General features: G+C 34.5%; 3 protein-coding genes across 44 annotated transcripts in view; 1 reads left to right on the top strand and 2 right to left on the bottom strand.

Annotated features, from left to right (window-relative positions):
• Dscam1 (Down syndrome cell adhesion molecule 1) overlaps positions 1 to 6,206 on the bottom strand; it is an 83,724-nt gene extending 77,518 nt beyond the window's left edge. For 18 of the 42 annotated variants that reach the window (XM_069500390.1, XM_069500389.1, XM_069500403.1 and 15 more), the window contains exon 1: positions 5,872 to 6,204. The gene's annotated coding sequence lies outside the window, so the exon portion shown is untranslated. Of the gene's footprint in view, positions 1 to 5,871 lie in introns of all 42 variants that reach the window. The other 24 variants (XM_069500383.1, XM_069500380.1, XM_069500386.1 and 21 more) reach the window with 3 other exon arrangements.
• Positions 6,207 to 7,894: 1,688 nt separating this feature from the next.
• Glyp (glycogen phosphorylase) lies at positions 7,895 to 19,164 on the bottom strand. Its single transcript, XM_034970953.2, has 8 exons — positions 18,719 to 19,164; positions 17,327 to 17,558; positions 13,913 to 14,097; positions 13,658 to 13,769; positions 12,460 to 13,577; positions 11,923 to 12,209; positions 11,231 to 11,432; positions 7,895 to 10,459 (listed from the first exon to the last, which is right to left on the bottom strand). Exons 1-8 carry the CDS (start codon positions 18,956 to 18,958, stop codon positions 10,313 to 10,315), a joined length of 2,523 nt encoding a protein of 840 aa, XP_034826844.1. The 5' UTR covers positions 18,959 to 19,164; the 3' UTR covers positions 7,895 to 10,312.
• Positions 19,165 to 19,262: 98 nt separating this feature from the next.
• LOC138402703 (uncharacterized) lies at positions 19,263 to 22,647 on the top strand. The gene is made up of 4 exons (XM_069500465.1): positions 19,263 to 19,717; positions 20,156 to 20,356; positions 20,705 to 20,800; positions 21,029 to 22,647. The coding sequence occupies exons 1-4, from the start codon at positions 19,669 to 19,671 to the stop codon at positions 21,208 to 21,210; spliced, it is 528 nt and encodes a 175-aa protein (XP_069356566.1). The 5' UTR covers positions 19,263 to 19,668; the 3' UTR covers positions 21,211 to 22,647.
• Positions 22,648 to 25,549: the final 2,902 nt, after the last annotated feature.

Below are 25,549 nucleotides of genomic sequence, written 5' to 3'. Positions count from 1 at the left end.
AATTATAATATTATCATCATATTTTATATTACTGATCCATGAATTTAAAGTAAACATCTCCATTACTTTAGAAGAGTTAATAGCCTCTGTTTTAGTCTCGTCATATGTGATAGCAAGTAAAGGTTTTTTTTTATTCAGCCAATATCTTGATTCACCTACATTACTAAGTTTGTCTAAACTATTTACAATGTCATTATTACACCATGATTGTACCTTAATACAACACTTATATGCTAGATATTTCCTTCTAATGAACAACGGAGGAATACCCATTTCATTTTCCATAACGTGTATAGGTGTACTACGAATGAATCCTCCTATAATTCTAAGTGCTTGATTTTGAATTCTATCAAGCTTGAACAGGTGTGTTTTAGCCGAATTATCATACAAATAAGAGCCGAAATCCATTCTACTACGTATTAACGCAATGTATATTCTGCGCAAATGCATAGGATGGACTCCCCAACCTGATCCAGCTAAAATTTTGAGAATATTTAGATATTTAGTTGTTCTCTCACTAATCTCATTTAAGTGTTTCGTCCACCTTAAAGATTTATCTAACCAGATGCCCAAATATCTTATATTATTTACAATTTGTACAATTTGACCATGAATTTTAATATTAAATTGCTCTGTTTTCCGCTGTCTTGTAAATAAACATATTTTAGTTTTACTAGGAGATGGTTCTAAGCCAATTAGCCTCAATTTTTCCACCACTATATTAATAGCACATTGCATTTTGAAAATTTGTTCATGCCAATTAGCTCCTCTTATGTAGAACACAAAATCATCTGCATATTGACTAATAGCTACACCTGGAATAATGTTTTGTGTGATTTCTTGCGTTACAATATTAAATATTAGAGGAGAAATCGGATCTCCTTGAGCTAAGCCCATACTAGTCCATCTCACTATATCTGAACCTCCCTTATTATCAGCTACAATCCTTAAATACCTTTCACTTAAGTAACACCATAAATATCTGCATATTTTCGAACCTACACCAATTTTATCAAGTGTTTTAATAGCTTCATTAACACCAACATTATTATACGCTCCTTCTATGTCTAAAAATAAAGCCAATGTGGGTTCGTTTTTAGAAAATCCTTCCTGAATATATGAGGTTACAAGAGTAATACAGTCTAAACAAGATCGGCCTCTTCTAAAGCCGGAGGTGTTTTGAGATAATAATTGATGTTTTTCAACAAACCATTCGATGCGCTTGGTTAGCATAGAATGAAATATTTTACAAATGCATGAAATAAGTGCAATAGGTCTTAAATTATCAGACAAAGAACCATTAATACCTGGTTTTGGGATAGGCACAATCGTTACATCTCTCCATTGATTCGGTATTTGGCCAGCAACAATAATGGAATTATAAAGCTTGAGTAACTCTATTTTAGCGTTTAATGGTAAGTTATAAATCATGGAGTATGTCACTGCATCTTCTCCAGGTGCCGTGTCTTTCTTTTTTAAACAAACTAATAACTCTTGTAAAGTAAAAGCTGATTCTAACATAGTGTTCTTAGATTCTAATTTTGGCATCGATGCTAATGCGTAATCAGGTGCTAGCTTACATAGTAAATCTACTTTTTGTTTATCAGATGCATACACTCTCCGTTTTTTGTATCCCTTTACCCATCGCATTTTATCCCACATAACAGACGCTGACGTCTCCTCACTAATACTATCACACATATTTTGCCAATCAAGTGACTTATACTGACATATGACCCTTTTACTTTCTCGAATTTTTTGTTCTAATATGTTAAGATTATCGGGTGTTGGATTGCGACGAAAATGTTTTAATGCTAATCTACGTTTAGCAACAGCCTCCGATATAGAAGCACACCAATAAGATTTGGGTTTAAATTTAGATTTTGGACTAGTGCAAATTTTAAACATAGGTATATGTTTATTAGCAGCATCATTTATTCTGTCTATAAAGGAATCATAACCTTGTTGTATATTTTGAATGTTAATAGGTGAATGAAATGCTTCTTGAAGAGTTTCACGGTAAGAATCCCAGTCAGCCTTTTTAAAATTACGTTTTTCAACGAATTGTAACTTTTCCGCATAATTGATAGTGTATTGAATTACTAAATGATCACTACCCAAATTTTCTTTAGTAACCTGCCATTTAATGCTAATCGCTATATCAGAAGATACAAATGTGACATCTGGTGAAGTTTCTTGTAAATTATTCAGATTTAATTTAATCCTCGTAGCTTCACCATCATTAATTGAAACCAAACCAGATTCAAGACAAGCATCCTGTAACTGGTTACCTCTAACATCACATTTATTCGCCCAATTAGTGTGGTGACCATTAAAATCACCGGCAATTATGCTTCTTTTCCCGAATTTTGCGAAAATTCCATCCCAATCAGCCTGAGTAGTACGAACAGATGACGGACAGTACACAGAGACAATGTTTTCTAAATTATTACAGTTAAGAACCTTAATATAGACTATTTCTATTCCTACATTACTAATATCAATATTACAAATTCTAGCTTTTACACTTTTATGCACTATTATTGCTACACCACCATAACCATCACATCGGTCTTTCCTGAATATGTTATAGCCGCTAACATTAAAATCATCCTCCTCACTGAGCCACGTTTCACTCAAAATTGCAATATGTATCTTCTCTTGATCCAAAAATGCTTTAAAAATTGTTAATTTTGGTTTCAGACTCTGACAGTTCCATTGCATAATGTTTAAAGTGAGCCTGTTGTTGTAGCTATCCATTATAAAATAGACTGAAGAAATTTTTTAAAATGTCATTATCTTTAATTAATCCAACTACCAGCGTTTTAATTTCCTCTATGACAACTTTGAAAATCAATTTCATTTTATTCTCGAAACTTATATGTGAAAAACATACTTCCTTAATTTTTAATAACAATCTTACAAAGTCAAATCTGTTACGTCTCTTCTTATATTCCTCTTTATTTTCTCCTTGATGTCGTTCTCTTTCTGTGTTTTCAGTGATACATTCTGTATCACAAACCACACTTTCTGTCTTATTTCCTTTTTTCTTCCTTTTTTTAACTTTCTGTGCCCCTGTCGATGTCGTTTCAATATTCTCCATTTCTATTTCACTATCTGATGACTCTTCTTTCTCTTCATTATGAATTACAGCTTCGGTAATTAGAACGTCTCTATATGTTTTATTTAAATTCTTCTCATTATAACTTACATTACGGTTATTGAATGCTTCATTCCTTCCGTCCATATTATCACGCCGAAGTCTATCACTTAATTTCTTTTTATCGTAATATATAGACAGAGCTTTTCGATATTTACAGTTCTCCTCACACATAATCTTCCTGATCTCTTTTTCTTTGAGAAATACCGGACAGGACATTCTGTCAAGCGCCATATGATCCCCATTGCAATTAATGCAAGTATATAACTTAGTCTCACAATTTGAGTGTTGTTTTCCACATTTCGGGCAAAAATCCTTTTTTATTGGGCAAAATTTCTTCGAATGACCATATCGCCAACAAGAAGCGCACTGCGTGACAGGAAATGTGAATGGTTCCACCTTAAATCTGCACCCGTATATTAGTATATACGAGGGTAAGGTAGGACCTTTAAAACACACCCTTACTGATTCACTCTCAATCCACTCACCATTATCCAAACATCTCCTTAATCTTTTAATAGATAAAATTTCGAATTCACTTTCTAAACTCGCCCGCATTTCTTCCTCTTGAACATCCAAGTCAATGTTTCTTACTATACCGAATGTCAATTGCAACCCCTCTGTTAACTGACATCTATAATCCGTTTCCGCAAACTTTTTATTGCTTAGTAACTTATGAGCATTTTCTTTGTCACCAAACTCTATCAAAACTTTATAAGGGCTTTTATATTTAATACTCAGTATATTTAGTATACCTTCTGATCGCAATAGTTTCGCAAATGCCATTTTTTTAAGCAAAATTTCCTTAGACGTAACGCTCACCTCAATCTTTTCATTTTCTTGTGCATGTCTCGACATGTCGATGTCGTCATTGCAATCACTGCTACTTGACTTACGTACAGCTAGACGTTTGGTTCGCCGTCGCATCACCGTTGTAAATCCTTCTTCATCAATACTTGCGCCACTACTGTCGCGCAAACTTTTTTCCCGCTGCCTTTTTTCACATCGTACACTTTCGTCAAATTCATTTTCACGCGGAATATATACTTCACAATCCATTTCCTTATTAACTTCACTCATATCTACATTTTATTATTTTGATGTGGGTAGACAAAAAACTTATATCAATTATTGAGAAAGCGTCCGCTCCAAAGCAGTGCGTTCGCACGAATCTGATGTACTTACTTAAATGACATCTTATAAAAAATATGGTGAAGATCTGATGAATGAATTTGGAGCTGGAGGACGGAACTCTTCAAAGGGTATCAGTAAAAAGATGGCGAATGGCGGTAGTGAAATAGTTAAAGATAATATAATATAGAGAACATTTTATTAATTCCCTAATAGTAACAGGTTCGATTTCAGTAAAAGTTTGGCCCTGGATAAGTTCCTACATTACTTAACTGTAATAGGTATAACACATTCTAATATTCTATCTATGGGATAGGCTCAGAATACAGGGGATAGGTAAGAACACCCGGGAGAAGCTGAGCAGGTCAACTAGTAAGTAGGTACCTACCTACCATTAAATATTCCCAAGTCCTTAGGCGTGGTCAATTAATTAACTGTACCAACTGTCAACGTACATAAAAATAACACCCTAAACGTTTCTGTTACAAAGTTATTTTTGTATAAACTTCTGACATTTAGTTATGATTCACGATAACTTAGTCATCTTTTCTCATGGCTTCGTGAGATTACATATATTATAGCAATTTGTTGTCTCAATTCTCAAATAGGTATAAATACAAAAGTAGGTAATGCTATGTATTTAAATATACCTACTACCTACTATATATATTCTAAAACCGTCTGTATTCACTCCAGGATTAGCCGGCTGATCCTGTATAGCCGGTCTACGGAAGCTTTAAGTGACAATTTAATGACACTCAAGCCAGGCATTTTTAAAGTTCAATCCTAGGATGACCAACGTAGGTTTTTTTACAATTCAATCAATAAAACAAATTAAACATGTTTGACTTTGATTCATACTTGAAAATTGAAATACCTAGTCTGTAGTGTAGCAAAAAAATCTGTAGGACCACGTGAATTTAGCTGACTCGCTGCAGATTAGCGGGTTCGGGTAGGCTTACTTAATGTTTTTACAATATTATTGGTGTAATGTTCAAAATGATGGTGAAAACACTGAAATCCATAATAAAATCCAGTAAACAGTTTAGAAGTTATACCTACTATACCTATTTCATGATTGCACAGACACACGAAAAATACGTGTAGGGAGCCTACTGTAGGTACCTAATAGGTAAAATACGAAAGGCGATTTTTTTAATTCTGTGTAATATAAGAATGGGTAGTTATATTATTATCGTGAAAAAATATCTTTATCAATTATTATTGCTGTTATAAGTGAGTACCTATAGATTACAGACCCGCGAATTGATTACATGCTTCTTAATCGCTGTAAACAATTGACATTGACCGGTAGGTGGCTTACTAGTGAAACGTACATACTAAATTATTTTTATCTTTCTTAATGACTATTTAATTAAGTGTATATAACACACTAATAAATAAATTACAGATTACAAACAAAATATTAAACGTAAGTAAAACCTGTGTAGATACTACCCTGGACAACATCGTTATCGATCGTGGTTGCGCGCTCCCCAGCCGGCGTTTTCGCAAAAATCTTGTGTGTAATAACACAAAGGCACAATGAAATCGGGTTTTAGAGAATGAAGGACTATTACCTGAGAATCGCGAGCGGTGGCTCAGCGTAGCTCCCACAACACAATTCACAACACACGCGAAAGGACGAGCGGCGATACCGACCCGCCCAAGCTATGACGCCGAGTGACCGAGCGAGTAGGTATATACTTTATAGTAGCTCTATATGTGTCTATACTACACGGCCGATGACATCCAAATCGCAACAAGGACAGATATATCTTTCTCTTTCGGCCATGAAACAATCGAATAGGGGACGATCTTAGCCGAATCGAGTCGAAAGGTAGCCGAAATAAAAGGAGCAGACTGATGATTTGCGCACGCAGGACGCGCCAGGCGGCTAGTCCTGCGTGCCGGTGTGAAATCGAGAAATAGATTTAACTACTATGCGCTCCCTACGGCCTACACGTAAATTCAAGATGGCGATAAGGCAGCCCATTCATATTCATTGGCGCAATTGTCGTTCACTTCCTTTTTATTAATCGACCAGTTCAGCCGACCCGGCTTCGTCTGGGCGTGCTTAACTATTCCATGGTCATTACATACATACATACATTCAAACCTTCCTCGGGATAGTGCAATTCGTAATGAATTACACTGGAAAAGAACCCTACCATTTTTTTAACCGAAATCGAATCTGTTACCTACTAATAAGTACAATAAGGAAGGAAAATGAATGAAAATGTCGAACCGAGGTCTCTGATTCTACTTGAGTGAATTTACACTTGTTCGTCTGTCAGAGCCTTATAACTTCTAAATTACTGAACGTAATTACTTCAAACTTAAGCATAACGTATAAACGGCTGGCCTTCAGCCGGATATTGCATTAAAAGATATAAAAAGTTTTATTTCAGGAAGGCTATCATACAGATACGCAATGGGCGGCTTTAAGTGGAGATTGAATTCGACGCTATATGTCAAAAACAGCTACATATTAGAAACTGAAACTTGAGTAAGTATAATTTCAGTAATATTCTGTACTTGAACAACAAATACTAAAATTAGAAAAATATTATAAAGAAACGAAATTATTTCATTCTTAATAGGCATCAGTATTTTAACATAACTTCACAATCATGTAATATATGGCACTGTTAGCTAAACTCAACCATCTCCAATAATAATCTTTAGCTCTTTTTGCGTCTAATGTTAAATGTTAAATATTACATAGTTAAAACTATCTTATGGGAACTATGGGATACCGAGAGGTCTTAGTTCGGTCTTTTATCCATAATAAATAAAATCTTATGTATTATGGATATATAAGATATCCTATTTACTAAGCTACACTGATCACCATCGATTTTCTGTTACCCGTTGAGGAGTTCCGTCTTCCAGCTCCAAAATTATTCATCAGATCTTCACTACATGGACCATACGTGGCAGTACAACCTATGTAAAGTAATATGAATTGGCAAAATTGGTTAAGATTTGACGGAGTTATGGAGTAACAATGACCCTTAATATCCCAACGATCCCAATATTTATCGAGATACTATAATTTATATAAGCTATAAATTAACCTACTTAACCTATTTTAATTACTATGTATTTATTGTGCGCTTTAAGATGCAATTTTGTAACCCACATTTTTATAACATGGCCTGTAAGTTCCATCTAAGTGGAATTTCCTTTATGGAACAATAAATGTCTTAAATCAGATCGAGTATAAGCTATAAGTAGGTATGTCATATCAATTCGCATTCAAATCCGTTCAGTACTTTCAGCGTAAAGCGTACACAGACAAGCAATAATTTTAAAAAATACTGTTTTGGGCTATAATATCGATAATGATTCGTCTGATTAAAATTTTCAAAATAGATTTCATGTATCTAGTTACAGTTTTATAATGTAGATTTTAAATATTTAACCGATTGAAGTGGCATAATATTATAATATGTAAATACAATAATATCAACTTATTATCTACTATTTAAACATTCGATTGTAATCACTAATCAGCGTACGTAATATTGTACTATATTATGACTAAAGTAAAACTACATATGTACTTGCTAATACATATAAATAATTAATATTAACAAATAAAAATCATTTTTTATTAGTAATAATATTTATTAAAATTTAAAAAAGCACAAATATAATTTTATGTAATAAATAAATAACATTCATTAAACTGGTGTATAAAATATTATATGATTATCGAGACAATACATATATAACATACATAGATAATACAAGATTTGCGGCAGTGGGATTTTGAGTAGAAAAATAAAATATTTCTTAGCCTTGTAAGATATTCGTTTGCGCGGCAAGTATTTCTTAAAATTAGTACAATAATTAGAAACAATATAAATATTAATCACACTAAATATTTTGTATAATATTAATGTTTATTATTCTAAGATAATTGCAATTTACAGACTCCACTATTCTGGTTTGAGGTTTGCAAAATTCGCTGTTCTGGTTTGCAGTCCAATTCAATAGTAGGTACTTTATATGAAGGCATTTACTCTAAAGGTCACTTGTTATGTTCAGGTTTTATATTTTGTGGTAAAGATACGAGAAAAATCACACTAAGCCACATAAACGAATACGCGAGGAACATGTTATATGGCACACATATTTGCAGTTTGATTAATATATTATATACCTATACTAAACTATATCCAAATAACTAAATTAATATACTCAATATACTTCTAATATCGCAAACGAATATCAAATAACATACTAATTCGGTGCTATGATACCTACTTGTAAAGTTCGGTGCTAAATTACTTGGCAGTTACGGCTACAAATTAATTAAACGTTTCAGAATTTGACGGCATACTTCACAGTTGGCTATCACCAAATTACCCCACATCCACTAAACATACAATTTTATAACTTCTAATCTCAATTTGTTACTCACATCGACATTATATAATTTTTAAAGCCTCCTAGGAATTAAAAGGGATAATAATGACTATTTACTTATTATTATTAACAACATCAATCAATAATTTTATGATATAGCTTATAATATTATAATTTGCACTATTTGGATATTACATAGACACTGTACAAGAATACTTCCAAGTTCCAACAGGATAAGAAGAAATCTACAGGTATACAACAACAATATAAAGAGAAAGACTAGATGAGATATAGTTAATAAAACATAAATAGGTTATAAATTATATCAATGTAAACTCATATCAAAAGTGGCATAAAATGATTTCAAACACCCTGTTATAACTATTGGTAAACCAAATCGACTCATACTTCGCATTGCGTATGATTTTAATTTTTTATAGCACCGAAAACAATTCTATCAATCAATATTGAAATAAAAACAATATTAATTATTTTCCCACAATCATATTGCTAATTCACGAATTAAATATTGTTAAAAATCCTATCAGTGCCATAAAATATTTCAAATTGGATTTTAGATAAGTTTGTTATGAAATTCAGAAAAATTGTATTAAGCGAAAACAGCTTATTTACAAAAGCTTTTTAAATCAAATAAGTCTTTCATATCGAGTACCAGTTTTCGGTTCAGCCAGCTAATAAATATTGTAGCTGCTGTCTTTTAAAATCTGTAAGTAAAGTGCATAAATTTTACACATAGAACAAATATGGCAATTCCTATCGCAAAATTTATGCATTATAACGGTTTTGTAGTGAATATCCAAATTATAGTCTTAAGATTATTAAATTATGTAGATATGCATTCATGAATGTAATCGCTTATTTGCTTAATTTGAAAAAAAATGCCGCGTTGTAATTCATTGCTCCTATAGATGATAGATAAATAATAATAATAAAAATAAAAATAAAACGGCTTAAATATAAAAATCGGAAGATAAATTAATTGATGAAAGACGAAATAATATTTATAGTCTGAAAACTGGGAAGATTGGATCCGTCGTAAAATGTACGACTTTATGTTTATTATTTAGCTATAATTACTTTTAAAACTAAACAGTATATAACTTGGTGGCAATAATATATTAATATACCATAGACATGTAACGTCACATTATATGGCGTATATAAAATTGCGGCTAAGTGAAAGATATTTTATATTCTACAACGCACGAATAGTCACATGTATAATATCATTGCTTGGTGGTTAAAAAAATATTCTGTCTGGCCAGGGTATCTTATAAATGAGAGTTCAAATAACTTTTTTGGGGTTCCGTACGCTAAGGGTGCCGACGGGAGCCTATTACTTAAACTCCGCTGTTCGTCTGTCCGTCTGTCTGTCAGTGGGCTGTATCTCGTGAACCGTAATAGGTAGCGAGTTGAAATTTTCACAAAATGTTTATTTCTATTGCTGCTATAACAACAAATAATAAAGATTTCAAAATGAACACCATAAAAATTTAAAAGAATTAAAAGTGTTATTTCTTGTGCGATAGTACGGAACACTTCGTGTGCGAGTCCGACTGGCACTTGACCGATTTTTTGTGAAAAATAAAATACGATTGTGACAAACTGTGGTTGGTTGGTTGTTTATGTCTCATGCGGCGCCGGAAGTTTTTCCCAGGTGGGCTCCACGCCCCAGATCTCGCGCGCGTACTCAGCGATGGTGCGGTCGGAAGAAAACTTTCCGGAAGACGCGATGTTCTCGATCACCATTTCAGCCCACTTCGCTTGATCCTGTTTAATCAGAATTTAACCAATATAAAATTTACGTATACGTATATACTTACTTTTAGTATTATTTAAATTTTAAATATTGGTATATTAAATATTGGTATAATTTTATAGGTCTATGGGTTTAATTTCGTATATGACATATGTGGCTAATCCTATTCTACACAATCTATTATAGTACTAAATGTTATGCTATCCTTTTCATAATGCTCTTTGAAAAATTTAGCACTAGATTTAGACCTGCCAATTTAGTTTAGTGAAGAGATTGCTTGTGAATAACATTAGCCACATTATGTGTATAAAAAATAATCTAAGCCAAACCTAAAAACAGCCACTATAAGTTAATACACATAATTTTGACAAATTTGAACAATCTGCTGAATAAGATCAAAAATGTATTTTGTATCTGAAATCTAATACCTAAATATCAGACTGAATTTTTTTATAGAAAGACTTCCTCCTCTGCATGTAGTCGACATTCGACGGAATAATCGTCAAGATGCATACCCAAAACTATCTACTATAGGAAGCACCTATTAAAAATCTTGCATAAACTGACTGAAAGGCGGTATGACAGCTCTACCAGCCACATCGATGCACAGGTCGGTGGAATCTTGACAATGTTCAGTTGTGTTATTCTCGTAAGTTTCATCTGGTCGTGAGAGACCCTCTCCTGGGCCTGCAGCAACTCGTCAACCACGTGCGAGAAGCAGCGCCGCTCCCCGGAGGAACCGTTCTGTTCTAAGCACTGGATATCAGACGTGTATCACTCACCTCGTACACTTGAGAGACTTTCTCCTGGGCCTGGATGTAGGCGTCAAAGTCTGCGAGGTGCAGGAAGCGATCGTGGTGTAATAGCACGTCAGCAACATGCGAGAAGCGGCCCGGCTCGCCCGGCGAGAAGAAGCCGCTGCGGATCTGTTCCACGCATTGACGCAGTTCCGGGTTGCGTTCGTAGTATTCATACGCGTTGTATCTGCCACAAAAACACAAGGATCTTTAAGCGCTTGTAGTAAAAATCGCGATGATTCAGCGATCATGGCCATAGACCGCCGCCGCTAAGTTACTGGCAGTTTTCTGTGTGTGCTTTGCATAAAAAAAGGCAGAGCGGAGGCGGGTATGTTCCGTTTGCAACAGTCAAATTACACCTAATCAACGTTTTCAAGATGATTAAAGAAATAATGGGATTTTACTAAGATTACATGATTTACAGCTTGGTAGTTTTTTTGCTCGATTAAAGTTACCAAACCATCTTATTGTATCGCGCTTTTTTTATCAGACAAGGGTACAGTCAGTCATAAATAAATAATATTTTATCTTACTGACTTATCAAAGACGTGAGGAATATGAATACTGAGCACGAAAAAGTAAAATCAGTTTCAATTTAAACATTCAAGAGTTTGGTATAATATATTTCAATAATACATAATTTGATTGAAAAAGTGTAAATAAGCCTCAAGACTTACCCGCGTTTCTGCAAAGCTTCCACATCATCAACTCTCATACCGAAGATGAACAGATTATCTTCGCCCGCTTCTTCCGCCATCTCTACATTGGCGCCATCCATGGTCCCGATGGTGAGCGCGCCGTTGAGCATGAACTTCATATTGCCGGTGCCGGACGCTTCGGTTCCTGCGGTAGAGATCTGCTCGCTGAGGTCAGCGGCCGGCATGATGCGCTCGGCGAGAGTCACACGGTAGTTCTCCAAGAATATAAGCTTTAACTTATCTCCGACGTCTGGATCATTGTTGACCTATAAAAACAAAGTTTAATTATTTATGAAACAACTAGCTGATCATTTCTGAACTCATCCGCGTGGATTAAGGTTTCTTGAAAATCTCGTAAGACTTCTTTAATTTTCCGGGATAAAAAGTATCCTATTGACCCATGATGTAAGCTAACTCTGTGCCGGTTAAGGTCCATAAGGTTAGATTACATTCGCATCTATAATATTAGTATGGTGAAAACTGTGGCTAAATGACTAAGATAATAGACATACTTACAGTATTGCCAACGGCACATGCCAGTGCGATGATCTGCTTAGCGATAAAGTAGCCAGGAGCAGCTTTCCCACCAATCATCACCGTTCGAGGAGTTATAGGAGCGCTCGGGTCGCGCTTGATGCGATTGTACAATACGATCACGTGCAGAATGTTCAAAAGCTGCCGTTTGTATTCGTGGATACGTTTCACCTGTACATCGAACATTGATGCGGGATTTATCTGCACTCCTGTGTCTCTTTCTATTAGACTGGCGAGTCTCAACTTGTTTTCTTGTTTCACTTTCATAATAGCGCGCTGGAAAGCTGGGTCCTTAGCCCATCGCTTCAATTGCTGCAACTTGTCCAAATGAATGGTCCATTCTTCGCCAATCTTGTCACAGATCAGATCGGCCAAGGCGGGGTTACACAGAAGCAACCAACGGCGTGGCGTGATACCGTTTGTTTTGTTTTGGAATTTATCTGGCCACATTTCATAGAAATCGCGGAAAATGGTCGCTTTTAGAATATCGGAATGAATGGCCGCAACGCCGTTTACTGCGTGCGAGCCGACGACGCAAAGGTGAGCCATATTGACGCGCTTTTCACCCTCCTCCTCGATCATAGACATGCGACGCATTCGGTCAAAGTCACCGGGCCAACGTTTTTCAACTTCCTTGAGATGGAGGAAGTTAATATGGTAAATCAGTTGCATATGTCTGGGCAAACAATTTTCCAACATGGACACAGGCCATCTCTCGAGAGCTTCGGGTAGAACAGTGTGATTAGTGTAGGCACAACACTTGACGACCAGATCCCAAGCCTTCTCATATGGCAACTTTTCAATATCTAACAAAATTCGCAGAAGCTCGGGAATCGCAAGAGCTGGGTGAGTGTCGTTCAACTGAATTGCAACTTTATCCGGAAGACTGTCGAGTGTGGTTCTGACGGCTTCCCGGCTACCGAATTTGGATTGTTTATATCTCCGAATAATGTCTTGGAGAGTGGCCGCACACATAAAGTACTCTTGCCGAAGTCTCAATTCTTTCCCTTCAAAGAAGTTGTCGTTGGGATAGAGGACTCTTGAAATATTTTCAGCTACATTGCGGTCGAGTACTGCTTGGATGTAATCACCAGAATTGACTGAAAACGAAAAACATTTGTTACAAAACAAAAACAGGCATAATATTATATTTCAACAGATATAAAAACAAGATACTTACAGAAACGTAGGTTGAAATCTATTGGACTCTTTGCAGACCAAAGTCTCAATGTGTTAACCACATTGTTATTGTAGCCTGGAATCGGGTTATCGTAAGGCATGGCAAACACCACCTGTTTTAAAATAAGAATTACTAGAATTTATACAATAATAAATTATAATTATATAAATAGATAAAGATCAGACAAACAAGAGAACAATATTCCTCAAAATTAATCAAGGAATCAATATTATTATGTTAAAATGCTAGATTTACCTGTGTATCAATCCATTTTTTTCCATCAGGTGTGTCAACAACACGTCCATAGAAGTGAACGGGCAGCATAAACTCGGGACGCGCTTTCTCCCAAGGATTTCCATATCTCAACCAGTCATCAGGCTCTTCCTGCTGTTCCCCATTTTCTATCTTCTGCGCGAAAATGCCGTATTCATATCTGATACCTATCAATTAAACTACACTTAAGTTTGGGCACCTTTCCAGATTACATAATTTACGCCTATTCGTTTTTAGGATTCCATACTAAAACAAGGGGCCCTTACAGTTTCGTCCAGTCCGTCTGTCCGTCGGTCGGTCGGTCTGTGTGCCACAGCCATTTTAAATCAAACTTAAAAAGATGTAATGTTTATTACCGTTCGCGTTTGAGTATATATGTATAGAATACTAGCTGATCCCCGCGGCTTCGCCCGCGTAGATTTAGGTTTTTAAAGATCCCGTATAGCCTATGTCACTCAGGAATAATGTAGCTTTCTACTGGTGAAAGAATTTTTAAAATCGGTTCAGTACCTAGTTCCAAAGATTACCCCCTACAAACAAACTTAACGACATTACCTCTTTATATAATAGTATAGAGTATAGATGTGTAGATTTTTTTTTCTTGAATATGAAAAGCGTGAGTCGAAAAAACAAATTGAATTACCCTCTCGAGTGAAACGTTATCAAATAGGTATTCAATATGAATATATTATCAATATAATATAATTATGAAGTTTCTAGACGTTTTTGGAAAGAACTACCGTTTAAGAGCCCGCTTCATCGAAGCGACAACTCGTTGGCGGGTGGAGCTTAAAATAGTGCTGATTCCATATATGACGGAAAAAACGTTATCTGTGCGAATGAATTTTGCTTGAGATACCAGATTTTTTAGTCAAAAGCGGAAAGTGTTACGCCTATTTTCGGCAACATTTGAAATGATTATGAAGTAAAGTGTGACATGAAGTAAAGATTTTCCAAGGGGTATAACTTTTGAAACAAATACAATTTTACAAAATTTAGGGCATAGATAATGGAGCAATAAATCGATATGTAAGTATTAAGGGTATTAAGTTATACATTCTGTCAAAAAAATATCGGGTATGGATGATTTGTTTATGGCTCCAAATTATTATTATTTTATTGTTAAATTGGCTTTTATTTCCATTTTGGCGCGGAGTTTTAGTAGCATCTGTTATTTAGATTAAAAACAGTACTGTTTTTAGTTAGATCATATCTAGTGTGTATTATGAATTTCATAATGGACAAAAACATCGAACAAAGAGCATGTCTTAAATTTTGCATCGCCAATGGAATTTTCGTGTTCAGAGTCCCTAAAAATGTTGCAGAAGGCTTATGGTGAATCGACTTTATAAAAAACACGTGCATATGAGTCGTACAAAGCGTTCAAAAGCGATAGAGATGGGATGGAAGATTTGCCTCGCTCTGGTAGACCATCAACTTCTTCAACTGAAGTTAACATAGCAAAAGTGAAGGAAATAGTGATTAAAAATCCATCACCAGACATCATTCATGTTTGAGAGAGATAGCCGCTGAACTTTCTGTGTTTCACAAGTCGACCCGTACCATTTTAAATAATCACTTGGGTATGAAACATGTTACCGCTTGGCTAATCCCAAAAGACCTGAATTTTCTCCAAAAACTCAATCGCTTAAGAGTCGCTGAGGACTTGCTCGAGAACAAGTCAATTCCGACTCAACATTCATAAAACGCACTGGTGACGAGACGTGGGTGTACGAGTTTGACATGCAAACTAGTAAACAAGCTTCGGAGTGGCGCCTTCCAAGTGAACCGAAACCGAAGAAACAAATCGATCAAAAATCAAAGTCATGTTGACTGTGTTGACTGTTTTCTTTGACTATCGCGGTGTTGTGCACTCGGAATTCTTGCCGGAAGGTCAAAGGGTAAATAAAGATTATGACTTAAGCGTTATGCGGCGTTTAAGGGGGCACATTCGACGATAGAAGACATAAATGATAGCTGTTGTAATTGATCATATTAGCACCAAAATTGGACTGTGATGTAGCTTTTATTAACAGTACCATACGACCCATTTTAGCACAGCCAATAGCAGATAGCTGTTCTAGTAATAGGGTACTATATTTAAGATTGCATATATCAGTATCTATGGACCAAAGAGCGATTTTTAACACGCAACCACAATCTTCATAAATGGACAGGATACAAACAAGGTCAGTGTGATTTCTAACAAATCTAGGACTTGTATTTTTGTTACCATTTAATAGTAAAGCTTTAGAAACTTATTTTGATTTTTCCATTAATATTCTTATTTGCATGATGTTGCTGATAAATATTTTTCAGAGTGGATTTTATTATCGTCGCCATTTTGACCTCTGCGGTGTGTGAAGGTCAATACAACCACACTATAATAATATTATTAATATAATTTATAGGTTCCAACAACTTCTATCTAGATATACATAGAAAACGACTTGTCTGTACTAACTGACTGATTTATCAACCCACAGTTTAAACAGCTGGGGCCTATAAACTTGAAATTTTGACAGTAGGTATTACTTTCATTACAAAGACAGTCACTAAATATTTTTTTTGGATATTCTACACCCAAGGGGTGGCTAGCTGGTAGGCGGGCTGTATTAAATAGGGGATGAAATTTTTATATAGATGTCCGTGTGTCACTCACATCAGATTAAATTTTTTGAATTCCCACCCCTCAAAATCACATTCATATATTTTAATTTTCACAAATATACGATATCTTTACGAGGTTTTATTCGGCGACGCAAATTGTTAGCACATTTATGATTGGCGTCAGGCCAACACTGTTTTGTGTCCACTTGTCTCAATTACATTAATAAAATGTGATACCTAGGTACAATTATTTTCATTTGGTTTTTAATATTAAACTTGTTGTTGATACAAACAGTGCATTTAAAATTACCTAAATGAATATTGGAACCATTCTGCCTGTGCTTGCAATTTTAGGTATCTACATTTTTAAGCTTCAGGTTGAATGATACACAAACTTTGTGGTTTTGGGATTTATACATATTATTTTACCATTTAGCATAATGTGGCAAGAACACAATTATAGCGATTTGTATTAAAAGCACTTACGTAGTTAAAACACCAAATTCTTATTTTTAAAATGTAAAAACAACTGCTTTTTATAATTTGATATCAGCAGCTGCCTATGTTAAGTAAAGGTCATAAGACCAGGTGAAAAAAAGTTGCTTTCCTGATAAAAATTAAAAATTTATCACATTAGTACCTACATCATAAAATATTCAGTGTACCACATCTATTTGAAAAAGCTAAATACCTACATGAAACTGCAGGACAGGTTATATTCCTGTTTTTAAAAGCTAGATAGGTCAATCTATGGGTCAAATAGTCTACTTGATAAAAAATACATACCATAGCCATATGCTGCAAGGCCAAGTGTAGCCATGGAGTCTAAGAAACAAGCTGCCAGTCTGCCAAGGCCACCATTTCCGAGACCTGCATCCTCCTCTAACTCTTCAAGTTCCTCAATATCAAGTCCTAATTGGTAAAGAGCCTCATCTACATTTCCTTGAATGCCCAAATTTATCATAGTGTTCTGAAGGGATCTTCCCATGTAGTACTCCAGGGATAAGTAGTAAACTCTCTGAAATGTATAATCTTTTTTTACTACATAGGCTTGCGCTTGACTGCATTCACACTAAATAGTGGTGATAATTTATGTGCCTGCATAAATGTGGATACTGCCTTTTCACTTTCCTTATCACGTAAAAATTAACTTCTCAAGCGCCTTTTTAATTTTTGTATCAAATTTCATGTCAGAAGTACAATTTAAGTCCTTTTTTTAAAGGCGAACTTGTACTTTGACATGATAGTTGACCAATAGAGCTAAATTAATTAGAGTTAAATTGGCGCGTGAGGAGTCATTTTGTACGGACTATACTCAATTAGTTTCTCAAATATTATTTTTAATACAAAAAACCGGACAAGTGTGAGTCAGACTCGCGTACTGAGGGTACAGTAGTATTTTTTCGACATTTTGCATGATAAATCAAAAACTATTACGCATTTAAAAAATCTGTTTTAGAGTTAGAGGTAAAGGTCTTTTATACGATACCCCACTTGGTACACTTAGTTATCTTACTTTGAAACTAGAAAATACTAATTATTTGATCATGAACACATTTTAATTTTTTCTTGATGTAACCACAAATTCAGTTTTCGGATTTTAACCTTTACTTGTGTTATAAGACCTACCTACCTACCAAATTTCATGATTCTAGGTCAACACTCAACGGGAAATACCCTATAGGTTTTCTTGACAGACAACAAAATGATTCTATAAGAGTTCCTTTTTTCCTTTTGAGATACGGAACCCTAAAAATGAGTTATTATAATACAGGGAATATAGCTCAAGAATGTCTTTGTACAGTTTGATGTAGAATAAATGGATTTTAGGAAAGATTTTAATTAAATTAAAATAAAATGTTTAATACAATTTATAAATTACAGTGACTCTTGTTTACAAATAACTTCATAATTATTATTGTTCTAAAAGTATCCAAACTTTCGATTTCCTGTTGATGTGTTCATGCAAAGTTAGTTAGGGTTTAGGTTAGATCCTCAACAAGAAATGTCAAAACAGGTTTGTGTAAATTGTGAGATTTACTAAGTTAAATTTTTAAAGTATGTAGGTATGTAAACTAGTTACCTCCTATCTAGTTTGCAAAACGAGCATGGTTTTAAAATAATATGTTTGAGACAAAATAGATTTACTTAAATTAAAAATATTAAGAACTATCATACCTTGGGATCTTTCTCATAGTAATGCTGTTGGGTGCGTATCCAGCGGAAGACGAGGTTGTCTCTAACCGTGTGAGCCAGGGCGAAGTAGTAGTCCCTCGGGGTCGCAACATTTCGGTCCTTCACCAATGTGTAATGTAGGTGCCGGTTAAACGCTTTCTTTACCTCCGCTACATTCTCTACAGCTACAATTCCTCTAACAGAAATTTGCTTGCGCTTCTCCGAATCAGTTTGAACGCTCATTTTCTTTAAATTCTCTTAGCACACGATACAAGCCCACGTAGCAACCAAACCAAGACTGAATATTTTTGCCGCGATATCGGTCACCTTGAGAAGGTCAAATATAAACTCGATTCCTTGGATAAAGTATACTCCTGTCTCACATCTGTGGAAGATCACGTGATCCTATGAAGCCTATATATGTGTAAATTAATTAAACCATTGGTTATTTTAATGCCACTTAAGAGAAATTTATTTTAAATAAATAAATAATCTAAACTCACCATCGCGTAGGTAAATATTACGATTTTATGAAAGTAGAAACCAGGGGGGTGTCACTCTCATATTAGCTTGTTCTCAGGTTGCTACAAGCGCCATCTTACAGACAGCAGAAAAATGTAAATTATTTTTTGTTCAATCGCTCAATAGATGGCGCTAAAGAATCTGTAGTTTGTGCTCAGAATAATAGTTTGTGGCATGTTTGTACTTTGTGGTCTTTCACATGTCAAAAGTATTGTTTGCTTTGCTTCAATTTCAAAACTTGTGCATAACGACTTACTGATTTCTATAGATTTATTTCACAACTTGGCTATTTTATTGGACTTTTGATATCTGTTATAATTATTCGACCCTGGCTTCCCCTTCTGGATCTTGATGGTGGTGTGAAACGTTCGACTTGGCTTTGTTTTACTGGATTTTACGTTTGCATATCGGAATTGGATTTTGTGTAGATAATGTCGTTAAATAAATATTGGAAATGTTATTTTGGATGCGAATACCATGGTACGTAACAGTTTAGTGTACAACTCACTACCGCATATTTGCTAGATCCCAGCTTTAAGTGCTCTCTGACAAAAGGAGGTTGGCAGTCTAGCTATTTAATTTGGTCGTTTCTCGCATAGATATTAGATAATATACTAATGTTTCTCGCAAGCCTAACGGCGGTTACACAGTCATCCGATCCGAGTCCGAGAAAATACGTTCCTTTTTGCTTTGTATGGTAGATGGTAGCTTATGATATATTATTATGTCGTGTAGATAATCGCTGGTATTCTCACGGATGACGGATATAACTCGGATGGCGAAAGTGCAGTGCGTAATCGCCGTAAGCCATAGCGTCATGATTCCTGTCCACTCCCTGCTGTGCAACCAAAATTCAGCTTAGTTAGTTAAAGTTATAATAGATACTTAATTGATTAACACCTAATCATTGTCTTACAGGCATTTTGCATCGTTTTCCCAATCCTGATCACGATGATCATAGATTTATTTTGTGGATGAATGTTTTGGACTCAGAAACGCAAAAAAGGTGCAGGAAATACATTTACAACACTTTGAGATTATGTGACGAACATTTTGAACTATGTTATCGTGTTCCTAGTGGAAAACTAACGCGGAATGCATTTCCAACTTTGAAACTTGGTAAGTACCAGAAAGTCCCAAATACAATAATGAAATAAGATTTTGCTATTGTATATAAAAATAATATTGTACGCAAAGATTATAATATCTATACTAATATTATAAAGAGGTTGAGCGTGTAAGTTTGTAGGGGGTAATCTCTGGAACTACTAAACCGATTTTAAAAATTCTTTCACCAATAGAAAGCTACATTATTCCTGAGTGACATAGGCATAATTTTATTTCAAAAAATTAGATATCCCTACCAAAATTACCTATGCGACGCTGGGATGGGCTAGTTGTATATATAATGTGAATTGTAATGCAACTGTAAGACTGTTGTAACCTTTATATTGCCATAAATTGCAGCTTTTCGCCAGGCACCAAACCTACCATTACTTCAAGATGAATCAATTTTGAGCCAATCTTCTGCACAGAATACTGACAACTCAGCAAATGTATCAAGTAAGTTTTTGTTAAAATAATAATTTATTGTGTGTCAAATATTGTTAAAGGAAGTAAATTCAGGATGAAGAAATATTTTTTAAAACATAAATCCTAGCAGACAAAGTTAAAACTAGTAAAGGAATAAGCTAGTCCTGTATAATAAGTGAATAATGGACCCTGTTTTACTTTTTCTTAAAAATAATAGGTATTTGTGGTATGTTAGCTGAATAAATATTTTGTTTTTAGCTTTACTTGAAACCACTCAGCCACTTCTGCAAAGTGAAGAGCTAATTCAGTTGATACAGGCAGAAGTTCCATGCACAACAAAAGATTTGCCTTTAGATGTTTCCATGAATGTAACAGAACCTATTATGGTTACATCCGAAGACATAACTCAGTCCACTGGTAAGATTGGTATACAGTTTTGAATGCTTGTTTGTTTTGTTTTATTAGTATTTTTACTTAACTTAATGGAGGCTGATCTCAATAGTAATTAGCCACTATACAGGAGATATTATAGTGCACTATGTTCACAAATACAGGTGTACTCTATTCCCTCAACCTCAAAGTCCGATGAGATAGCTAGTAGCCTGAACATAAACCTGTTATTTAGGTATTGTTCAAGCTCATCTAAAAGTTTTTGTTTTATATAATTTCAGGTATGTACAAGGCTTCTTCTGCTGGACACAAGGGGCACAGGATTGTGAATCCTTGCAAGAAACCTACGTCCAGCTATCGTCAATCGCTTGAGATGCCAAAGACAATAACGGACAATGCGTATTATAATAAAATTCAAAGGAAAGTTTATAAAATCGAGCAAAAACTCAAAAAGTTGAGTGAAAAGTATAAAACCCAAACTAAGAAAATTAAATGTGCAAGGAATTTATCTCATTCGAAACAGTTCATTAAATTAATTGAAACTTTCCCGGAGCCCATGAAAATTTTTACCAAAATGCAAATGAAGGGAAAATTTAAAGCAAGAGGCAGGAGATACACTATAGAGGAAAAAGCATTTTCTTTGTCAATTTTAAAACAAGGTGCCAAAGCTTATAATTTTTTGAAGAAAAGATTTGTTTTGCCGTCCAAACGGAGCCTTCAAAAATTACTAAGCCGTATTCCTTTAGAGCCAGGAATAAATGAAAATGTATTTCAGCATTTAAAAAAAGCAGTCAAAGGCTTACCTGTTGAAAAGAGGCTTTGCACTTTGATTTTTGACGAAGTGGCCTTAGAACCAGGCCTTTATTTCAATAAAGGCCAAATAAGTGGTTTTGAAGATTTTGGTTTCAAAAACTCTAGACAGATCGCTGACCATGCATTAGTCTTTATGGTAAAAAGTGTTAAGGGCAAATTTAAGCAACCTATATGCTACACTTTCTGTAGAAGCTCTACTAAAAAAGAAGATTTAAAACATTTAGTAAAATTAGTCACACAGAAAATAAACGAGACTGGTTTAAAAATAATTGCAACCGTTTGCGACCAAGCACAAACAAATGTAGGGGCAATTAAAAGCTTGCAAGAAGACACAAAGCGAGAGTATTTAAGAAAAGGGTTAGAATACCACTCTCATGGTTTTGAAATTGCAAATAATAAAATTTTTCCTCTATTTGACACTCCACATCTTATAAAAGGTGTACGAAATAATCTTTTAAAAAAAGATGCAATGTTCCTTCAAAATGGCAAAGAAAATATTGCTAAATGGGAACATTTAAATTTGCTTTTAAGTGAAGACGTTGGAGATCATGAACTAAGACTCTGTAATAAATTAACAGAAACCCACATTAGTCAAGCAAAACTACCCAAAATGAAAGTAAAATACGCTGTGGAAGTGTTCAGCCAGAGAGTGTCATCTGCCATGAGATTTTTAGCACGTAAGTATTAGTCAAATGATTTATTCAAAATAGGTAATAAATTACTCTTATTGATTGTCTGGTATAGTGTTAGATTTGTAAGATAATATAGTGGTGATAATTATAACGCAAACTTAAAACTAAAGCTACGAGGGTTCCAAACGCGCCCAGGTCTGAGAAGAGCCCACAACAAACTCAGCCGGGTATTCTTTTTATTATCACCACTTTACAAAATTATTGAAACTTATTAGAACTATCACAAAGTCGTTAAGCAACTCATTCCCAAGCTTGCTTATCATTTAAATAATCCTTTACATTGTAATAGGATTTTTCAATTAGTTTACGTTTTATGAAAACTTTGAACTTGTTGAGAGACATCTCCAATATGTCTTCTGGAAGCTTATTATAGAAACGTATGGAATTACGAGCAAATGAATTGCTAACTTTACTGAGCCTAGAGGCGGGAATTACAAGTTTATTTTTATTTCTAGTATTTATATTATGACAGTCACTTTTTTTTTTTAAATTATTTATGTTTTTATGTACGTACAGTAAATTTTCAAAAATATATTGATTATGCACTGTCATAATTTTAACTTCCCTAAATTTATTTTTTTAAATTTCCCTAAATAAATTTATTAATTTTTTAGGCTTCCGTACCTCAAAAGGAAAAACGGAACCCTTATAGGATCACTTTGTTGTCTGTCTGTCTGTCTGTCAAGAAATTTACAGTGTACTTCCCGTTGACCTAGAATCATGAAATTTGGCAGGTAGGTAGGTCTTATAGCAGACATTCGGGGAAAAAGCTGAAAACCGTGAATTTGTGGTTACATCACACAAAAAAATTAAACTGTGGTCATGGACTAATAATAAGTATTTTCAATTTACCTAGGATAACAAGTGGGGTATCATATGAGAGGTCTTTACCTGTACATTCTAAAACTGATTTTTATTTATTTTTATGCATCATAGTTTTTGAATTATCGTGCAAAATGTCGAAAAAATACGACTGTTGTATGGAACCCTCGTTGCGCGAGCCTGACTCGCACATGGCCGGTTTTTATCAATCTTAATATTATTTTAATTCAAAGTTCTAATGAAAATATGAAAGTTTAATCACTACAAAATCAGTTTTTATCTTTGCCCAGGTATAATGATAGATGATGTGTACATGCCACAAGATTATTTATATTCCATGTTATTATTAATCAGCCAATTATGCAACACAAGTCATACTTGAAAAATATCCAAAACTTTAACAATTGCTAACAATTAATAGCAATTTTTTTTCAGGTCACAAAATATTACCGGCAGAGTGTCAAGACACAGCTGACTTCTTGTTACTTATTGACAAATTATTTGACTCCTTCAATGGAAGCACTTATTCCGGGACACCTAAGGAGCTGAAAGGGTGTCTTAAATGCAGTTCTCCCCATGTAAAGTTTTGGGCTGAAGTTTTACCAATTTTAAAAAACATAAAATACAAATCTACGAAAAAGAATAAGGATGGTACTGAACAAACTAAATATGAAAAGGTACCGTCTACAGTGAACTGGGCGAGCAATATTGAAGCGTTCATGGAAATGTGGGAGGTGCTCAAAAAAGATCATCAAGTGTCCAGTATACTTACTAGGAATTTTAACCAAGACCCATTAGAAAATTTCTTTAGCAGTGTCCGTAGTAATGGTGTCCGAAATATTAACCCAACTTGTGCTCAATTTACTAATGCCTACAAAACACTGTTAGTGAATAATCTAAATTCACCACATTCTGCGAACGCCAATTGTGAAGCTGATAATAATAAATGCTTACTAAAATCATTGACAGACCTTTTAAAATCAGAGGATCTTCAGGCAAATGTGGAAAATGTTACAATTAACATTGACAATTTATAGAAAATTTAAATAACACAACTTGTAGAGACATCCAAGATGAAAAAATTATACACAAAGAGACAAAACGGTATGTTGCAGGGTACATAATACAAAAATGTCAAAAAAAAATATTTCAAAACTGTCAGACTTGCAAAAGTAATTTGTTTAATAATGAAATAGATCCTGCGACATACACATATTTTAGAGATTACACAAAAAAATCTTTAGTGTATGCTAAAGATGACTTCATTAATATTAGTAACCAAATATATGAAATAATCATATCATGTTTAAAAGATTCGCCTCAAGAAAAACAATTAAAAGAAAAAATCACTAGCTTGATATATATAGACGTTAATTTTAACATCTTAACATGCGAAACTCACAAGAATCTTATTATAAAAAGTATAGTTAATATCTCTATTAACATTATTGTACACAGTTGGTGTAAGTGTATTAATCAGTTGCTAAAAGGCAAAATGATTAATTTTGATAAAAACGATTCTGTTAAAGCACAGGCTAGGTCATATTATACTAGAAGATGCAAGAAATAAAATTATGTAAAACCCTATTTATTTTTCTTTTAATCAATAATTTCTATCCTTTTCCCAGGACGGCAGTTGGCGCCAGTTTCCCTCGAATTTGAACCAGACTATAGTTGAAGACATGTGAAGACCCAGTATCCATCAAAGTGGAAATGGAGATGCGTTTAGCTGACACCAGCAGATTATTGATTGATGTGTTAATTTTATAATAATATTTTCTTTTCATAAATGGATTGGTCAGCTAAACACGTCTCCATGTCTACTTTGATTGATACTCGTCCGAAGTCTGGTTCAAATTGAGGGAACTGGCGCCAAGCCGCGATCCAGAAAAAAATGAAATTATACAGCGCCATCTATTGCATTATTATTGTTATTGTACTACTAGCGACATCTCTGAGGCAGCGGAGTAAGCTTGGTTCCCTTTTCCAGTTACGTAGTATGAGTTGCTTATCTATACCCATATTAGTATATTATCTATGGTAGAAACCACCGGTAGAAACT

This window comes from Maniola hyperantus, chromosome 8 (assembly GCF_902806685.2).
Source record: "Maniola hyperantus chromosome 8, iAphHyp1.2, whole genome shotgun sequence".
Lineage (NCBI taxonomy): Eukaryota > Metazoa > Arthropoda > Insecta > Lepidoptera > Nymphalidae > Maniola > Maniola hyperantus.
Note: the sequence above shows the minus strand (reverse complement) of the source record. Positions and strands in the feature narration are given on the sequence as shown.

Excerpts from the sequence above, each read along its gene's own strand:
- Glyp (XM_034970953.2), bottom strand. The coding sequence starts at position 18,958 with ATGAGCGTTCAAACTGATTCGGAGAAGCGCAAGCAAATTTCTGTTAGA. Across the intron at positions 13,578-13,657 it reads AGATTTCAACCTACGTTTCT|TCAATTCTGGTGATTACATC; the intron begins GTAAGTATCTTG and ends TTTCGTTTTCAG. Across the intron at positions 11,433-11,922 it reads GAAGCTTTGCAGAAACGCGG|ATACAACGCGTATGAATACT; the intron begins GTAAGTCTTGAG and ends TTTTTGTGGCAG.
- LOC138402703 (XM_069500465.1), top strand. The coding sequence starts at position 19,669 with ATGTCGTTAAATAAATATTGGAAATGTTATTTTGGATGCGAATACCAT. Across the intron at positions 19,718-20,155 it reads TTTTGGATGCGAATACCATG|GCATTTTGCATCGTTTTCCC; the intron begins GTACGTAACAGT and ends ATTGTCTTACAG. Across the intron at positions 20,357-20,704 it reads ATTTCCAACTTTGAAACTTG|CTTTTCGCCAGGCACCAAAC; the intron begins GTAAGTACCAGA and ends CATAAATTGCAG.